The 20,295-nt window shown below is 44.6% G+C and overlaps 1 protein-coding gene across 1 annotated transcript in view; it reads right to left on the bottom strand.

The window, feature by feature from the left end:
* PAPPA (pappalysin 1) overlaps positions 1-20,295 on the bottom strand; it is a 183,148-nt gene that overhangs the window by 123,312 nt on the left and 39,541 nt on the right. The window contains exons 3-4 of the mRNA XM_075439777.1: positions 7,413-7,558; positions 2,658-2,951 (exon numbers count right to left, since the gene is read on the bottom strand). Of these exons, the coding sequence (XP_075295892.1) occupies positions 2,658-2,951; positions 7,413-7,558 (440 nt within the window). The remainder of the gene's footprint in view (positions 1-2,657; positions 2,952-7,412; positions 7,559-20,295) is intronic.

Here is a 20,295-nt window from a genome sequence, read left to right as displayed (position 1 = left end):
TTGGGGTCCTGCTCAAATTCCAGCCCCAAATGCAGTCCTACCACAGTAAGGACCTGCCAGTCCACATGTTCTCCTGTACCTCTCCTGTCCACTGAGCAGCGAACCTCCCCCCATCAAACACACGTAGCAGACAGATAGACACCACCAGCTTGAAAATATCTGCAAATCCCTGTCAGTATGCAAAAAAAGCTGCTTTAATATGACATCTGTGGATTTCCTCCATAATTATCGATGGTCTATCCCCAAGAATGTTGTAAAAGCCATAAATATTCTTCACGGAAGCCCAGAAGGAGACAAAGGCCCTTAATAGCCATCATAAAGGAACAATAAAATATATATAGGACAAAGCAGTGAGAGAATGGCACAGGAGCAAGATGACCTGCATTCTCAATCTGTTCAAACACCAGCACAGGCTGCGTCCTGGGGGAGGGGAAGGGAGGAGAGGGGAGGGAGAAAGGTATTTCACATGATCACTCGATTTCAAGAAAGGTTCAAGATCCTCTGATGAAGCAATAATTAGAGAAATTCAAGAGACTTTGCTGGGATGATTATTCCAACAGAACTCAGAGGCAGAATTCCTGCTGATTTAATGAAGAGTCGTCTAGAAGACTAACTTATCTTTTTATTTGGGAACACCGCAGCTATTTGGACTTGTAAAAATAATTTACGAGTCCAATTTCTCACACTTCTCGATCTTCTGGACATCGTAACTTGTTATTTCAGGGAAAGAAAAGTTATTCTTTAAGTCAGCGCTTTGCTACAGAGCTGGGGGTAACTGGACAGATAGATGTTACGAGACAGACAGACAAATACAATATGATCAAGCTGTATACAAGCAGCAAAACAGACAGGAAAGAAAGGCAATGTTTAGAGCTGCATGACCTCAACCTAGATGATTCAAAGGTATTTCTATGGCAATTTGATATCCTGATATATTTTTATTCCACTGGCAACAACAGAAAAGCAAATAGATTCACGCATGAGCTCTAGAGATGTGTATCATGTCGCTTCACTTAATTTTTCAAGACAAAAAAAAAATATAGGTTTCTGCTCAGCACAGCGGCACATCTGTAGCTCCAGGAGCAGATAGGGATCTCTGTGGTCTGCCTCGCCACCTCAGCTCTCGAGAGAACTGGCAAGGCGAGTTCTCTTTGGAAGAAGAGACCTCAGCGTTTTGAAACACGGACGCTCCACCCCTTGTCACCTACACACCAGCAGCTTCGGTGGAGGGACGCTGTCCTCGGAAGTGGCACCGACTGGTTTGTGCGATGTCACTGGAGGCTGTATCAGGCAGACTCTGCCCCACCACATGCACAAAAGCGAATGATGTGCTGCAGAGCTGACTCAGTCTATGTATGCTTCTCCCTGAAAACCCCCTCTAAACAAATAGAAAAATAAAATGGAAACTAAGCACCACTTTTAGCTAGGGCCATGAAGGGCATAAAAGCATTTCTGTTATAAATCATTTCAATCTGTGCCCCAGCTGACATTAAACACTTTGCTTCTCTACAGTTTTATTACAGAATAAGCACTCCTATGACCTTCTGAGTGGGCAATGTGTGTTTTCGCCTGGAGTATAAAGGTGCCCTTCAGTGGCTAGAAGTATATTGGTCGCCTTTAAAACGCTGTTGATGCTGTCAGCTCAATGTCACAGACCTTCATCACGGTAGACCTTGTGACCCAAAATAAGGGGAAATAGGAGGCAAGGTATCCCCTGACTTTCAGGGAAAAAACAGAGGCTCCTCCAACTCCCCTTGACCTCCCAGGGGTGCAGCAAGGCCCCCACCCACCCTGGCCTGATGGGCAAGGGTCACAGGAGCGGATGCCCTCTTTGCATTACATGCTGTTGGCAGGAGTGCCACGAACTGGCATCCCTGAGCACCACAGCTCTGCCTACAGAAGCCTCCAGAGTTATAACTACCAAATCAGGCCGTTGCTTAAGCAGCTTATTCCTCTTGGAGGGGTGGCTTTACTGCACTGATATAGAGCCTTCGTAGCTGCATTCCCAGCACAAACCAGCATAGCACACTGGGAGTCTTTGACCAGAAGAGCAATCCCGATCCAGGTACTACCCCAGTATTCACACTCCAGTGATGAAACTCAGATGTTAGTGATTGCAGCTGAATGACAGTGACTCCAAATCAAACACCAAACACGGTGTTTGAACGGACACAGGGAGGCCTGAGCAGTTGCTTCATTACATGTCTACCTACTACAGGTTCAGCAGACAGCCTTAGTGGTATCTATATTCATCTGACATTCAGTATGTCCTTGGGGAAGGGTAAACAGTTTTTGAGTTCAGGTTTTTCAAAGCAGACCTCATAGGTCAAGCAGCTGGATCCCAGGGAAATGGGGTTTCAAATTTGCTGTAGAACCTTTAGAAGCTGTTTTCTTAAAGCTTATCTCATTTCTTCCCTCCCCCAAACCTTCTGCCTGGTCATCACATGAAATGATGCAAAGTTGGGGAAAACTGGGAAAAAAGAACAGGAGAACTGGAAGGGATTCCTGAGAGCATGAAGTCTGGTTCTAGACCAACGGACACACATCTCAGCATAAAGTCCCGCACGAAATGGACTGCAGAAATTGGAGGTAATACTGCTATTCTTTGCTCCCGTCTAACCACAGACACCAACGGCAAACCGAGGAAAGCCAAGTACCTGCGTAGCTCATGAAGTTACTGAATGGCGTGTTTAGGAAACTGTGAAAACCGCATGTGTCATTGCCCGGTCCAGGATCCCCACACAGCTTGTGCTTCGGAGCAGGGTTGGTGTCACTGCAGAGGTCCCCTGTCTCAAAGGAGGGCTCTGTCTCCATGCACGGATCGCTGCAGGAGAGGATCTCTGAGATTCCCCGGAAGACGTGATAGAGCCCCAGGCTGTGCCCAATTTCATGGATCATCGTGTGCGTGTGGCCAGGGATTCCGTAGAACGAAGGATTCAGCACAATGCCACCTGCGAGGGGAAAAGAGAAGAGCTTCGTTTGCCTTGTCTTCCTCAGAACAGCAAGAGAAAGGGAAAGGAAGACAATCCCAAGGGCAGATCCACCAGCAGTTCATCAAATCCTCTGTAGCACAGACAGGTTTTTGAACAATGAATCAAGCAAACTGCCCGCTCAGAGCAACTGCACAGCAAGACTTCATCTTACCCTTAATATGGGGTCTAAGGATGAGGAATCATGGGACAAAGTCCAACCTCCTAAGCCAAAAACACAGTGACAATTGGTCTTTCCACTGAATATGGTCAGTTTGGTTGGCTTGTTAATGCAGAGAAAAACCCTACATGCAATTACCTCTTACTATGCAACTTCAAATCATTTAGTGGGCTTAAACAGAGTGATTCTGCTGAGATAAGTGTAAGCAATGCATTTGATACCAAGAGTCAAACAAAACGCACCTGAGGTACTCTCTGTATACTGTTCCACAGAGTAAAGACGTAATAGAAGCCTATTAACTTCTGAAACACCCTAAAAATTGCAGTAGGTTTCACCAATATTTGCAAACTGAAAGCTGGACAAAGCAAACAGAACCGACCCAAGGCTGGCACAGTTTTTGTGGGGTGTGCTCTGATCATACAGACAGCTGTGAACGAACTGTCAGAACCACGCTCTGTTCATACACTCCGACAAGCCTAGTTTGATCAGAACTGCGCAGTCCACTAATGAATATGCATGTTTAATGTGTCAAAAAAAAATGGAATCCTAGAATGTGATAACTCTAAAAGAACTGCATGTCTGTTAAATGTGCACAAAGAAAGCCAACCGTGATTTTTTTGTTGGATGCATTATGGGGAGCGTAGATAAGCAAATAGTAAATTAGTGAGGCTTTACGGTATATTGAATTAATCATAAGAATTCTATTTTTAGTTCAGCTAGATGTACCTTTGGATTTACGGTACGTTCCATATTTTCTTTATTTAGCTTGTTGACCTCAACTTTTCCAAGTCTTTTATTTAAAACTGTTTGTGTACATTGCCTACCATAAGAATGAGAGACTGCTCCGTAAAAGTTATAGGGGGAAAATAAATCTTAGATATGGTACACTAATAATTTAGTGACAACGAGGAGAGAAAAGATTTTGGCACGAGGAACTTGATCAGTGAGTGCAGTACAGGGAAGATGAGATCACCATGTTCTGACACACCATAGGCTCTTCCTTCTCATCTGCCTGGAAGCTCGGTTGCAATGACCATGGAATTACAGGAAAATAAGACCAAGACCTTAAGAATTCATCTGATTCCACTTTCAAACAATGCAGGACAACCTCTTTACAACCCCTGACGACACGACTACCCCAGCAATCAATTTCAGCACTCAGTATCCTTACAGCTCCAAGGATTTAACTCACATCTAATCCAAATTGATTTTTTGGCAATTTAAGTTCATGACTTCAAGTCATGCCTCACACGGATACGAAGAACAGAATATTCTCCTCCTCTTTCATTGGGTTTTAGAAGGTTGTCATCATCCCTACTTTAGGCTCTTTTCCTACAGTCTGAATAACCGTAAGCCGTTCAACCTTTCCTTGTAGCTCAATCTTTTTCGTAGACCTCCCTGACAGTTGCTCTCCTTTGGTTTTCCCAGGTGCCTCACAATTTCTTTCAAGTACAGTGTCCAAACACAATACAGTGTTCCATCTTAAATTTTATCAGTGCTGAAGAGAGAGGAAGGACCACCTCGGGTGCCTTGCAAGGATGCATGCACACATAGCAACAGAGAAAAGACTTGCCCTTTCTGCATGGGCATGTGTGACTACATGCACACAGCGGAGAGGAGTCACGTGGGCATTCACAAATACATATACAGTATTAAAAAAAATAAACTGAGAATTTAAATACAGATGCAAAAGAGCGAATAAAATCAATCACACTACAACATCATGTCTATTATGCTACCTGTAGCACCTGCACATCCTTCTCACCGCAGTGACCTGGTCCTTATACTAGTTCTCCACAGGCCCAATTAACTGTACACAGACCTACCAGTATGCAGCCACTGCAATCCCCACGTTCCTTGTATCCCTCTCTCCCCCATTATACAATACATGCAATGATTCCTCTGGTTCTTGGTCTCTACCCAGATAGAGCCATTCACACCTAGAGAGTACCCTGGTATGTTGTTTTGCAGGGGTCTCTTTCCCAAAGATAATTCCAGAGTTTGTTGTCCAATGGTATGAGTATTGGTGAAATTCTTCAGCAGGACGTGCCTTCAAAATAAAGGCTGGGTAAATGGTTCTGGCACTGGATAGGCCTGAGGCAGCTGGAGAATTTATTTTTGCCTTTGTTGAAAATTTGTATTTTTCACAGCTGTCAAGAATCTAAATCAATTGCAGTTTTACAGAAAAGATAAACTCCCTCACCCAGACAATCTCTATCCCAGCCTTTAGATCTGCACCACAGGACATATTTCATATTTTTTATTAAGTACATATTGGATTTATAGAAGAGAGTAAAAAAGATTAAAGATGAATTCTTACAGACCAAGCACAGGTCTGGGAGGGCTATTATGACAGGAAATTATGACCATTATTTATTTATTTTTACTTTTTGCACTGCAAGTCAACTTTAAACTGTTGGCTAATGTCTTTTTTTCTTGTGAGGTCTTTTTTTGGTCAATGAATACTGTCAATACACTGTAGGAGCTGAATTTAAATTGTTTTGCTCAGGCATGATGTTGACAATTAGCTTAACGAAGTGACAGAAGAACTCATCAGGGCTTTGGGCGAGCCCCAGTCCTCTTGCAGAAGGTTCTTCTTGGTGCTCTGGAGCTCTCTCCTTGTTCTCTGATCCCTGCCATTGCGACATTAAGGGAAGCTGTGAAAATACTCACTTAGGGAAGGATCAGCTATATTGCAGCCTTATGTCACTCCAGCAGTGGCATCAAGGCTAACGTTTCCCACCAGCAACCCATAGTGTTGCACAATCATAAGCAGACAGAGTTACTGTGGGGTTAGCAGTATTACAAAGTGCTGGAAATCGCAGCAGGGTGGGTGCTGGTCGAGGCTGGGGCTAATATCTATCTTTGGTTTTGCCAGAGGACATTGCCATGGGGAACGCTCACTGGCAGGCATTTACAGCATCTTCTGTTTTGGGTGCTCCCAGCAGGAGCCCATGGAGATAGAGCTGGAGGCAAGTCAGAGTGGAAGCAGCTTCATTTCCAGCCTAGCTCGGCAGGAGACTGGATGGATTTCAGTGCCAGTCCTTGGGAAGTCTCCTCACACATCTTCCAGAGCAGCTGCTGGAGCTGGATGTTGTAATAAAGCATTTACTAACTGAAGTAGGGTAGCCAGCTCCAACTGCTTGGTCTGACCATGGAGCCTCTCCCAGACAGGGAGACAGGTGACTGCAAAGAGATGTTAACATCTGCATCTTCAGGGAATGTATTTCTGAACATGGAAAAGCCTGCCTGACTGATGGCTCAAGCTGTAGTTCAGCTCTCATAGTATACCTTAGAATAATAAATGCCATATTTTGCTCTCCTCATCTAGGTTTACATTTGCCACATCTTTTTTGTTTTGCTCAATGTGGGGTTGAGTAACACAAAAACTGGCTGGAACAGCCTTTCACAAAGACAGAATCTGGCTGAAACTGGACTTCACTTCCAGCCTAGGAAGGTCTGGACAGGCTGGAGGAATAGCCGGAAAACTTGTGAGAATCCCTGCTCTAATAAGATGACCAGATCAGGTTTTCAGCCCCAGGGAGGTTTGCGCAGTTAAGAGAAGTACACACAGACTCAGCCGGTGCCTTCTGAACCTTCTGAGACATTTTGCAAGGGACACAGGTCCAGCGGCACTGCAGGTGTCAGGGCAATGAGTCACTCGGGAGGCTGCACAGCTTTGTCTGGATGCCTGGGTCCCAGCAGCCACAGTCAGCAACCTAGTTATGAAACACGCAGGGCAAGCTGCAGGGTAGGGAACTCTTTCCAGTTCCACTCAAACGAACATTAGAAATACAATCGCTCAGCAGTTTGCTCTCTTGCACATTGGTAGAGAAAAATAGCAAAAATTTTAACTATAGTCTATAGTAAGTATTGAACACTTACTAAGTAACGAACTAAGGATCAGAACATAACAGGCTAAGGTTAAAAATTCACTTCTGCCTAGCATCCCCCTACCTATCCCCCCCAGTCTTCTCTGCAGAGTGCTCCCATGGAGTGAATGCCCTGCAAAGTAGCTTCACTTAAAAGGTGAAATACTTTCAGCTTGACATCATCTACAAATACCATAATATGCTTTGGGTTTATAACCTAATATTTTCCTGGTTGTGAGCCAGTATCTGGGAATCGTGAAATACTTTTTTTCCCCTGACTATATATTAGAGGAATGATAAGAAATCAGAACAGAGCTTAACGCATATTTGTCTATCCTTCTCAGCGCCTCAAAGAACGCTTTACAAAGAAGAAACATCTTTATCACTCACCTAGATGCATCAAGGCTTCCTTGTCCCAGGGCCAAGTTGCCACTCCAGCCAGCTCTTCCTCAGAGGAATTGGCAAAGAAGATGTTGAGGTGTGTTGATCCATCCAGTTTGAGTATGTTCTTTAGTTCATTGACATCCAAGTATGCTCTGTAGAAAAAGAAAAGCGGGTTTTTTCCTAAAGATGACACAACAAGCAACAAAATATTGAAGAACTGCTGCAATCCAGGCAAAGATCTTATAATATCCTGCATATCAGTCACCTGAAATATTTTAATAACCCACTACCAAACTTCAATTACTTTGCTTTCATACAGTGAATCACATCTGAGCACTTCAGGCCATTGATTAACTAAGGCCACAAAATCCAAGGTAAATACATAAAGCTGTCCCCAGTCCCAAGATAAGTACAGGAATCTATTTATTATGAATGTAATTAACCATGTGTTATGGTCAGTAAATCTTTTTGTATCAGCAGCTACCTTGCACGCTTCCTCCAAGCTGTTTATTATTGTTACCTCTACTTTTCCTTCACAAGTTTCACATCTTCAGGCTGGCGCAACAGCCTACACAACAATACCAGTGGCACCTTACCATGACGTAAATTCCTAAGGCTCTTTACACATCCCTCCAAGATTATGTGCATTTCTTCTTTGTTTTTGGGATGTCTGGAGGTTAGAGAGAATCTGCTTGCAGGCAAGCAAAGCCAACCCCTTACGCTTGATGGCCATTGGAAGTACCTTTAGCACTCCTTTGAAGGAGCAGACCTTGTCAATACTGGAATACAGGAGGAACGACTTGCCGAAGCGTGTACCACGGTGCCACACTGCTTTCAGTGGCACCGTGATGCTCTAACTCAGAGTAAAGCTGAAGAATGTGAAACATAAGAGTAAACTCCTTGATCCTCTGTCTCCAGCTGACGTTGCCTTTTGATGTTAAGTGCTGTGCTAACACATAATCTAAAACAAGGATGAGTTGTCCACTGTACAGGTGGAAACAATGCAAACAGAGATCACACTGAGTCAAGCACAGCTGACTAGCTTGTAAGGAAAGGACACCATGATGGTCTTGAGCAGGTTGACGCCTGCTTCCTAAAGTCCCCCTTTCCATAGGTGCATGGGTGTGTACAGGGCTCACGTAGCTCTCAAACCAAATGCACTCACATTCAATAAGTAGGGTTCCTTGCATACTTTGCAAGGCTTTCGTTCCCAGAAGGGTGAAGAAAAAATAGGGGAGTTGGCTCAGCACCAAGATCTTTCTGTCCTTCCCTGGAGGACTCCCCAATGGAAAATACATTCATATTTCCACAGTAGCTTCCCCTGCCACTTGCTGAAGTCATTGTCTCCAAAATAGCTCATGGCTGGGTGTCCCCAGGCCCTCGCTGACTCATGGAGGAAGACGTGCTCTTTGGGGACACCAGTGGAAGGGCATGTTTCCATTTCACACAGTGTTTATCTTCCGATCAAATGTGGATGACATCCTGAAGGACAGGTCAGAACTGTGACCTTTTACACATTTCTCATTTCTCCACTGTTCCCCAACACATCTATGGCAAATAGACAGATCTTTCCCTTAGCTCCTCAAGCTTGTTCTGCATGTATCCGCACAATGTTCTGAGGCTGTGCGTAATCTATTTCCAGGATCTTCTTTGTGCCTTTGAAAACATCTTTTCCAAACATGGGCTCATACTTACACATGCCCACGAGCAATAGTTGGAAATTACATATGAGAGCAAATGTGCATTTCCAAACAAAAGTGTAAGCATGTTGGGGGAGCAGGTGACGGAGGACGCATGCACGTGAAGGGGATGATGTGTACGTCTGCACATATGGCAGCATCAGTAAAAGACAGCGAGCAAAAGTGTCAGACAGACTGTGAGTGATGTGATACTTCATGCAAGAGAGAAAAGGACAGAAACAGAAGCATTGCGTACCTCTGAGTAGAAAAATGTTTGTGTGTTTTGTATCCCAGCGGGAAGGAAAGGCCCACTGTCTGTATTGAGACTGGCTGTTGACTCTGGATGCAGACACTTTACAGCCTATGCAAATCCCTGTAGGAGTAACTACAAGCAAACTCCCTCCTGAGATTATCATTCTTATCCTCGCTCTTCTCGTATGGTTTCAAATAATCTAAACTAATATTTCTTTATTCTCAGCTGTCTTTTCGCTTATTGTTTACACAATCCAATCCCCATTTCTAACCTCAGCGCACAGCCACAATTGCTCCCTCACTTGCATACAGGCTATGTGCTTCAACATCTAGGGCTGTTTTGTACACGGATTATTCCTGTAGACAACATCCAGAGCAGACGGCATTTAACTAATTGGCCAGTGATGTCAGTGCATCACCAAGACTGAATTCCTGTCTTAAGCAAATCCACCACACTAAGTCAACTGAACTTGGTTCTATAGTATTTCTCTGACCACTAATTCTCTGCTAAGCCAACGAAAGTCTGCAAATGAGCAGAATATATTCAAATGGTGTAAGAGCAGAATGCTAAGAGGAATGTTAGCGAAGGGTCTGCACAGGAGTAGGTGCAAACAGATTGTGCTTGGGAGGGAGTAAAGGCAAGCCCCTTTGTAAAACCAGCCAGCAGCTCAGCACGCTCCAGCATCTAGCTCAGGCAAACCCCTTGCAAGCAGGGCAACACGTGCCTGCATGTGCGTGCACAGAGGTGTGAGTGTGTAAGCAAGGCTTTGGATTGTGCACACATGCAAGACAGCCAAGAGTATGTATGCAAAGGAACCAGCGTGTGTGTGTGTGTGTAAGAGATAAAAACATGAGCTGGAATTCCACCCCCTCCTTCCTCCCCATGTTTCTAATAACCTCCCATCCCTATCCATCATCGCCACATTCCTACACTCAAGGAGGCATAAATTAACTACTTTTGCAGTTCATGTCCAACTACGTAGCCGCAGGCAGCAGACCCAACAGTTACCAGGTCAAAATAGTTTTCAGTTATTGTGCTGGACTAGGCTGACTCCCCCCTGCTGCCGCGGCTGCTTTGTTATCAGCCCAGACTATCTGACCCAACGCAATCTGCGAGCATTGCTTACACTTCTCAAGGTTATGTGGGTCCCCTGATAGAGGACATAATGTCTGTCACATGGGCTCGTGCCAGAGAGAGCCAAAGAGCCCAGCCTTCCCAGCACTGCCAAACTCGCATTTCAAAGACGTGAGTGCAGTCTTGGAAAGGGATCAAAGCCTTTCCAACTGTCATTAGAATATTTCCTTTATGCATCTCTCCGTGAGTGCCAGCAACGTATTTCATAAAATTCATTGGCTCGAGATGGTACCTCCAATACAAACCTGAATGGGGGAACTGTCAGGGCAAGTCTATGTGGAAAACAAAACAAAACCCAAAGCACAACAAAACACATGTAATTCCTGTAATGGAAAAAACACACGATGCTGTGAGCATGCCTTGCTCGAGAAAGCCTAATGAGCCTATTAGTGCATCATAAAAGGTCTCCTCTGCTGGAATCTGTTTTAGACATAGAAATTCTACGGGCTGTTTAAGGCCATTTGGGACACCAAATCATATCAGGCCATGTGCACACTCCCACCCAGATCTTTTCATCGACTTATTTGTCCAACACACAGCTTCAGTTTGTTTTTTTTGTTCTCTGCAGTGCAAATAGCCCTCTGAAACTGCACCACACAGCAGTTCGCCCGTATCCGGCAAGCCCCAGACCTCAACCAGTAACACATATCCTGTACAGCGCTCCAGTTTCAGCCTAATGGAGCCTTGAGCTCATCCAGCAGCGTCTCTCCACCGCCCTGCCCACCCTGGCAGTCACACAAGCCACCATCCCCGGGCTCGTCTGTCAAGCCCGTTTGCGCTGTGGCTTCGCCGCAACAGCACTCGTCCCTGACCGGTGAGGTGAAGCCCCCGGCCCCAGGGCCACTGCGAGCAGCTCCCTTCTGCTGGCCCTCAGCTCCAGAGCCAAATCCAGCCACAGCTCCCTGCCACTTAGCTACAAACACATTTGACAATGGCTTTTAAACTCGGCTGGTATCAAGACTAATAGTGTTAAATCTGGCCGTGGTGACTAGAGTCGAACAGCTTTGTAACCGGTTTGGAAACTCTTCCTCCCCCATTTTCTTCCAGGTCAGAATGTGGCTTTCCTGTGTTTCCCCAAGGTGGTTGGGGTGCAGCCTCTTGGTGGTTGTTTTTGCAAGGAACACGGAGCAGTTCAGCCCTTATTGTTAGGAAATGTTTTCTGCTGTTTGCTTTGACTTATTCTCTACTTGACTTTGTTTTGCTTTTTTCCTTCAAAGACAAGTGTCGCTTTAGAGCAAGAAAACAAACAGGGTACTTAAGGGATTATTTGCAATACCCCACCCAAACACAGAGTAGGAACTTTGCTATCTGCTCACTATGGAGTATGGTCTCCAACTGCCTGATGAATGTGTCAGGAATAAAAGGCACTGCATTTCGTCATTAAAAAACAAAATAAAACAAAAAAAAAAAAAACTGCCAGCATCTTTTGAATGGGGAAGTCAGCCTGGAAAAGTCTCCATTTTATGTCTCGACATACAGTGCCCCACCCTTTACCTAGCAGGTTCAGGCTATGACAGGACAGAGTAAATCTGCTGGAATCAGAGGGACCCAGTACACCACTATCCTTCCCAAGGATCCTCTATTCTGCTTTCATTTGGTGCTCGCAAAAGAGCTGTCAGCCCAGCTTAAACCATGGTATACAGTTCAGCAGGCAAAGAGAAAGCTTTTCTGGACAGCCCTGCCAACACTCGCCGGCAGCCTGTGGCAGATCCAGATGTGGTTCCCAGCACGGAGCGGCTGAGATGTCTCCGTGGTGTTCCCTCGGTCCCTCCAGCTCTGATCTCGGCCCTGCGATTGACGCTACCTCCTTAGAGCAGCAAAGACCGCAGCAGCCAGCGTATGGACAGGCACTCACCAACTGCCTGTCCCGTCTGTCCAACCGACATGGGGGGCCCAAGGTTGTGGGGTGCAGTGTCCACCCAGAGATTTTCAATACCTGCAGTGAACAGCAAGGGTGGTTTTGAGATAAATGATGTTCTTCCTGAAGATAATGGCAAGACCTGTGACTTCAGCAGCTCTGAAAGCTGGTCTTGAAATGGGGCCATTTGGCAGATGCGCACAATTGTAATTTAGCTTTTCCCCCTGTGATTTCTCAGTGTTGGGCAGTTCGACATGGAACTCTCCTTCGGAGACGCAGGGGTGAGGCCAGTGCATAAGCTGCCTTTTGCCTTCTGTCAGCGAGTCACAGAAAAACAAGTCTAGCAAGGGTGACCAGAGACCATCACTGCTAGCCCTCCACCCCAAAGCAGGGGCATCTCTGTGTGTCACAACAAGCAAACTTCTATTCTGCTCACACTTAAGACCGCACCGGACAAGGACTCTGCCACTGCCCCAGCGACCTGCATCCCATGTTCCAATACCTTTACGGTCAGGAGGTTTTTCCGAAGGTCTGCCCGGATCTTTTTGCTGCAACAGATGTGCATGACTATTTGTGCCGTTCCCTACAGACAGGGAGATTACATGATTCCCTTCTGCTTTACCAAACCTCTTACTTATTTGAAAGCTTATTGTATCTCCCGTAAACCATCTCATTTTCAGGCTGAAACTACCTTATTTCTTCAGCCTCTCCCCACTGGTTATATTTTTTAAGACCTCCGGTCATTTCTGATGCTCTCATCTGCACTCTCCACATCGTTCTCAAAGGCAGGTCATCAAAAGAGGACACAGTCCTCAAGCTGAGAGCTTATCAGTGCTATGTAACTGCTACATTCGTCCTGCCTATCACCTCCAACATGACATAAAGTACACAGCAGAGATTTCAGACCTACAAGCATTTCTAACATTTTCTCTTCTTTTTTGCCTAAAGTGCTACAAGTCTATCAAAAACCTGAACAAAAAAAGACAGCCTACAAACCCTCTTTAGCAGTGGATTTGCAATAAAATTTTTGTCTGACCTGATGTTAAAGATCTGCCTTTGCTAGCAAATTTAATTTTGCTCCTCATTTCAGACGGATTGCCATAAATCATGTGAAGCAGGAAGCGTGCTTCATCTACATTTAGTTTAGTGTTAATTTAAGACACTAGTGTAAGTGTGGTAAAAGTCATGATAATTTATTGATAAAGGTATAAATCTTTCAGTGATTGGGACAGAGCCTGAAATAGAGCGGAGCCAGAATATTACAACTGAAAGGCTTCAAGTCCCGATTTAGATCCAGATCACTGCCTGTGTTCACACTGAAATCCAAATGTGCAACTGTAATCCCAACCGCATCCAAACCAGGTAGTCACTAGGTCATGTCCACAAGCATAAATTGCAGACACTGGCAGCACATGTAGGCTTGGCAGCTTTTAAAGAATTTTGGTGTATCCGCTGCAGCAAAATGTCCTCTACAGCCCCCAAATCTATCTCCTGTCACAAGAAAGTAGGAATGTTTTGGCAAGAAAAATAATAATGATAAGGATCCAAGAAAAGACACTTAGGATAACTGTTCAAATATAAAACCAGCTTCATGGGTAGGTTTGGTCGCCTGTGCTGAACTCTGTCTCACTCTCTGTGATGCTGCTCGTGCATTCAGGTGAGCTGGTTCAAGATGGATGAGGCTTTTTACATCAGAGGCAGGTCCCACAGTTAAGACCAACCCTAAGCAACACATACTACAAAAAAAAAAGGCCACGTGGCTACAAAAGTCTGGGTGTTCGTTGATCCTAGGGTGCCCTCTTTTCCAAATTGAATTAATTCTACCATTATGCTGGTGACTCAGGCTTTACTCACCTTTTGTAAAAAAATTATTAAAGAAAAATTACAGAAAGAAAATAAGAATTTTACTGTGCAAAATACGGAACCCTTTGGGTTTGGGTTTTCTTTATCCTGTAACGGAGACTGAGAGCAGCTCCTTGGTCTAAAGCAGAGAATTTTTACAATTGTCAAGTCACCAGGTTCATTTGTTTTGCTTTGAAACGCTGGCTTTCTAGCAGGACAGTCCTAGAAATAAGGACATTTCTACTGCAACATTTTGCACTATAAATCCATAGGACTGCAAGGAAAAAAAATACCCCATACACAAAGTGTTTGCTACTAAGTTCTAAAAGTCAGTATTATCATCTACGGAACCCTAATGGTGCATCCCTGCTCAGCCCTGTCTGACTTGCTCATCAAAGAGCATGAACAAATGATACAGCTTTATTTCATGCAATTGCTTATAGGTAACTTCTGGGTGTTGTAAATACGCTGCCTACTTAATGGGCTGAACCACAGCCACAGGCTGGAACAGCCCTGATGGTTGGACTGCTCCAGACCGAGCTCGGGCTCCTCTTTTGCTTTGGTTGATGTGAGCTTGCACTTTGAGCCAACTTCTGTTCTCACTGGGACGCACACAAGTATCAGCTCTGACTGTGATGTGTTCGCTCCAGTATAAATCCAGAGCTGGTCAGAGCAAAATTTGATTCTCAAAGTGCAGCTTCAGGTTCAAATCCAAAATCTCAAAAGAAACCTCACATGAAACGACCAATTTTTGCCCAATTTCTGGCCAACACAACTTTCTTTTTTAAGGAGGGAGGCGGGTTTCCTCAGATCTCCACACGGATTCTCTCAAAGGTTTGTGAATCCTTGCCAAATCCTTCACAAACCTGGGCTGAGGTTCAGAAATACAGTGAAAACAGATTTTTTTTTTTTTTTTCCCCCCGGCAATTTTGCTGCTGGTTCTGGCCAGGATAAGAAAGAGTAGAGGCTCAGGGAAAAAGAATGGGGAAAAAGATGATGCAAAAATTTTCAAATGTCAAGCATGTTCTGTCTGAGCTCTGGGCAAAAATTTGGGGTGGCTGTTAACACACAAAAAATTATTTGTTCCCTCTCTGCCCTTTATTCCTCCCAGGTGTTACTGCCCACTTCTTTACCAGAGAGCCCACCTTTGCACAACCTTTCTGCAGATTTATAAAGAGCTGCAGTGCTGCGGACGATAAATATGAGGTCACTGAGCCTTCTTCCTCTGCAAGGTCTACGGCCAAGAGCGGAGTAACATTTCGAGTTCACTTGTGCAGCAAGAACTGAAAACCCTCATTTCCTCGCACAACCATAAAAAATAATTAAGCGAACCAACTACACAGAACTAGGGAAAGCTATGCTGGCTGGCCAACTTGCAGGAAGAAAAAAGCAAACACAGGGAAAGCCTTGGCAAAGAGAATTGTGATCTTACTGCACAATTAACTTCTGAGACAGGGAGTAGGATTCTAGCACGGAACATTTCAAGATGCATCTCTTGAAAACAGCAAAGCATTCAAAGCGTGCATGCACATTTCACAGACCTTTGAAATCAGCAACACTGGCAGGTTTATTTGTTTTGATTGTCTCTTTTACTTTCTTTTACTACTTCGGGATTTTTTTCTCTCCCCTCTTCAAGACTAGAGCCAAATGACCCATGAGAAATGTACTGTAATTCGTCTCTTATCCACCCCTCATCTCCATCTGATATTCCCTCTGCCCTGGTTACCCTGATGTTTTTCCAGACTCTACAGGCTGAACCATTGTAACAAGGAGAAAAGTCAAACGATAAAGAAAGAAGTGGTGTAAGGATATTTTCAGGAACCCGTTCTGTTGAAACACATTTCCTTTGCCGCTTTTCTGAAAACCTCTTTCGGCTCCAGCAAACCTCATTCACATATACTGGAGAATTTAAATCAGTATAGGAAGGCATATATATATTTTAGGCTATTTTAACCATCGGTTACACTGCTTGGCACTTCCACAGCGCTTCCCCTCTGGGCCTCAAAACACTTCCTAAACATGAAGAGCAAAATTCCACTCTGGTCAAAGCCCTGACACCAGCCCTCTGCGCCGCTCCCAACCCCATCCAAGGGCTTCAGTGATATAAAGTGGGACAGGAACCCTTGCGCTGGGCCTCCCCTCAAGAAATGTTACCGTGACTGAAGAAGCCATGAAGTAGGCAAATTAATTCTCCTCGTCTTCCAAATAGTAAAACTGAGGTAGAGAAATGAAATAATTTGTTCAAAGTAACAAAATCATTCCAGGTGACAGCTAGGATAAGCAACTCTCTTGAGCCTACGTTCTCTGATAATAGGGATCATCTTTCTTTTAATAAGCGGTGACTTGTCTTACTGATCCTGTAAGTTTTCTGCTGGTGGCCACTAATCACATTTTACAAGCCTCCACTCTTATTTTACAATCTTTTACTCACATTTTACAATTTCCAAGAAAGTCCTAAAGGTCCAGTGCTCAGCAGATGGAAAGTCAGAGCTCCCCTACAAGAAGCTGGTCCTTTCCAAATCCCTGGGCTTCTCTGTTTCTGAAGACGATGTTGCACTCTGCTTCATAAACAGATTTTCTTGTGGAACCAGGGCTCTGCCTGCAATGAGCAAGCAGCCACCGTTCTAATCATCTTTGGCATTTACATACCACCTCTCATCCCAAAGCTTCCAAGAACAACCACAGATACGTGCACGGCACACTGCACAACAGTTCAAACAAAGGACGTTTTGGTTTCAGTCACCAGAAGAAACCTGATTTTTTTGAAAAAAGCACCAAAGACCAGCAATGCAGCCTGCCATCACTGCCTTCAGTCAGGTCAAGAGTTAGGCAGAGCTTCTGCTAATCAGACTGGAAGTTGGATATCAAGAGGAAACTTGAGGCTCTGACACAGAATTTTCTTTAATTATAGGAGTAGCTCCTAGCAACTCTCTCTATTAAAGTTGTCTAACAATTTCCACTCCTAATTTTCAGCTCCAGCCTTGCCTTTCTCATCTCCATCCCCATGGCTGTGGGGTCAGGCCTAAGGTCGCATCTGCAGCCTGCCCAAACGAGAGCCTGGCCGGCGTGACCCTCGGGAGTCACGGCTGGAGCGACCCACGGCTGGGAACCCCTGGAGTACTAGGAAACGCTTTGTGTCCCCTCCTCAGAGCCCATGGAAAACACGGGCTTACCCTACTGCATGGATACTGCTCTGTCCCAGGCTCCGTCTACCTGTGCCACCTGCCCTTGTAGCAGACAAACGCGGGCAGGCAGGAGGGGTCGGGACCCTGCCTGGGTGGGCTCCGGTGGGTCACCTACCATGGGAATATTTGGGATTTTTAGGAAGCTGAGCACAGGTCAGGGTAGGGAGACCTGTGGCCTTGGGTGCTCGCAGTTAGATTGCAGTTGGTCACAGCTCCCGCAGAAGGGTGATGTGTGGCAGCATCCCTGCCGGGGCGTGCAGCTGGGACTTTAGGGGCTGGCCCTTTAGCATCTTCCCTAATTAACACACAGTAAAAAATGCAGGATCAAAAAAGAACAAGATCAAATTCTTCGCTCCTTTCATCTCACTTTTTGACACTAATCCTCCCTGCACATAAACCCCATGCCACAAAGTGAGATACACATTGCTATTGGAATGAAGAGTGACTTGGAATCACGCCGACACCAGCAAAAAAATCAAATAAAATCATATACAACCACAAAGGACCTAGCATGTTTATTACAGATATTTCTGGAGTTGATGGGCCAAAATAACCAGTCCAAAAATGCATCTTGCAAAACATCACTTTTGCTTTGGAGATGCCGCTTCTTTTCTGTTTCTGTTTTTACAACTCATGAATTTACAAATCTCATTTCTTAATCTCCTGGCAGGCTTGTGCATAAAGTTGGTCCTGCTGCAGTGGACCAAGATCATCAATGGCTTATGGTTAGGATAATCCCAATTTTCCTCTTTTCTGAGAAAGAAATGAAAACCTGATTTGAATGAGACCGGTTGAAATTTCCTCTTACTTCATCTTATGCAGGAACAGGTAGGAGACACCAATGTGAGATCAGAAAGAACATAGGCTGGTGATGGAGACTCCAATCCAGGGAAACCAAGAAAAGCTTGTGCCCTGGTAATAAAAGCCTCACATTTTCAAAGTTCATGAGATTTTTTTTGTCTTTGTTACAACAAAGGACTAATATTTAGCTCTTTTTGTTTCCTGTTTTTTTCAGGGGGTGTTGATGGATCACACCAGTAAGCCTTTATCTTCAGCAGTGAAGTCTTGAACACATTTTTTAAGGAAAAAAAAAAAGAAAATTGAATAGTCAGATTCAAAGAACCACTAAATATTATGAGATTACAAAAGCTGGTTACTCTTGTTCTTTCCCAGCAGCGAAGAGATTACACGGAAACAGAAAATGTCAGTCACTGAAACAGAAATTTCATATCAGAGTATTCAGCTTTGAAGTTCCCAGAATCCACAGTAAATTGCCAAGTGATCTGGCAGAAACACCAACACACCTGCAATGAAAATAGTTCAGAGCTGCAGAAAGCAAATACTGTGGACAGTGCATTTTCTAAATCCAACAACTTTTTTTTTTTTTTTTTTTTTAAATTTCTACTCCTGTTCACTAGGAAGACAGAAAGAACGAAGCAAGAGCAGGCCAGAGGATGTAGTACATAACAGCTTTGTCAAACGACTGTGCTTGGGAGACGAAATGTGGCAGCAATGACTGCAACAAGTACTGCTAACATAATTAACTCCCTGACATCAAAAACCTGCCCCTCATTTCTCTTTGCTGAGCCAGCACCAAAAGATGTAAATGTGTCTTTTCCAAACACTCAACAACTTTCAAGACTGGTTTTTAAACCCCTGCAGAACCTGCATAGATTTGAGGTAAAGCAAATAGCAGGTGTGCTTCTGGGAGTGGGCGTTTCATGAGCTGAAGGATGTATCAACCAGAACAGGTCCTCTACCCCTTAAATAAGTGGGCAAGCAGACACATCAAACGGCCAAGTTATTAGGCGGATGGAAGGACCTTTGGGTTGCATCACATATGGATCTGCTAACATGTGTCCCAGAAAACAGGCACCACCAGTCCAAAACATAAGGCTGATTGTAAGCATTCCCTGGAGGACACACTTCCCAAGACCCTACAAAATTGGACTGGCAGCTTATGAAACGTGCAATACTGATCCAGCATGTAACAGAAAACTATAGGAAATCATACCCATATATTTGGCCTTCAGACATGAGCACAGAAATTGCCTGTTTTGGCACCAGAAGCCTGTGGATCCACTTGAATCAAACCCAGACCTCTAGCAAAGGGCTACGCGAACGTGAAGATCTGTTCTCCATTGTCAAACACTAACACGAGACGGGGGAAAGTCTAATTTTCTTTTACGGTAAATTTCTTCACCAACTTTTTCTACAAGTATGACCGCTGCAGGGAGGCCATGCAGTCGAACTTCCCCGTAACCCCTGCGTCCTCTGTCCCTCTATTTGCATATCTCGACCACACATCAACTTTCACTCTGGTTTGCTGCAGTAATTTATTGCTAACATGTCACTAACGAGTACTGCAAGACTTCAGATCCTGATGGCTACAAAACTAGCTTTGCAAAGGATCCAGCAAAAATTGCAGGTTGTCATTTTTGTCCACTCTTTCCCACACATAGACCCTGAATTATACAAACCCGCGTTTATAAGACGTCTGTTAGCATGAAATGTCTCGCAGCTCCCTGTCAAAGACAGAGCGGGGCTATTACGAATTCCCTCACTTCCACAACTCCTCTGCTGCCAGCTCAATGACATCTGAAAAACTCTGCAAACCTGACATCCTGCCTTGTTCAGCTGTGGGGGATGAGCAGGCACCCTGGAACCACCTTCTGGACTATCTCCTCCTGATTGTTTTCTAGATCAAGAACTGGAATCGCTTCAGGTATTCTTTACAGATGGATAAGAAAAGAACTTTGTGTCTGATCAAGATGAGGATAGCTGAAGGTTTGAGCCTGCATTTTTAAGACAAAAAAAAGACATTCTGAAGCAAAAACACATGGATAAATCTATCCCCAGATGTAAAACCGTTAGAGGAATTCTGAGTGTATGAGGAGGAAGGCAGGAACTCCCAGCCCTTTTCTGAATCCAGCTGGGC

Source organism: Opisthocomus hoazin, chromosome 19 (assembly GCF_030867145.1).
Source record: "Opisthocomus hoazin isolate bOpiHoa1 chromosome 19, bOpiHoa1.hap1, whole genome shotgun sequence".
Lineage (NCBI taxonomy): Eukaryota > Metazoa > Chordata > Aves > Opisthocomiformes > Opisthocomidae > Opisthocomus > Opisthocomus hoazin.
Note: the sequence above shows the minus strand (reverse complement) of the source record. Positions and strands in the feature narration are given on the sequence as shown.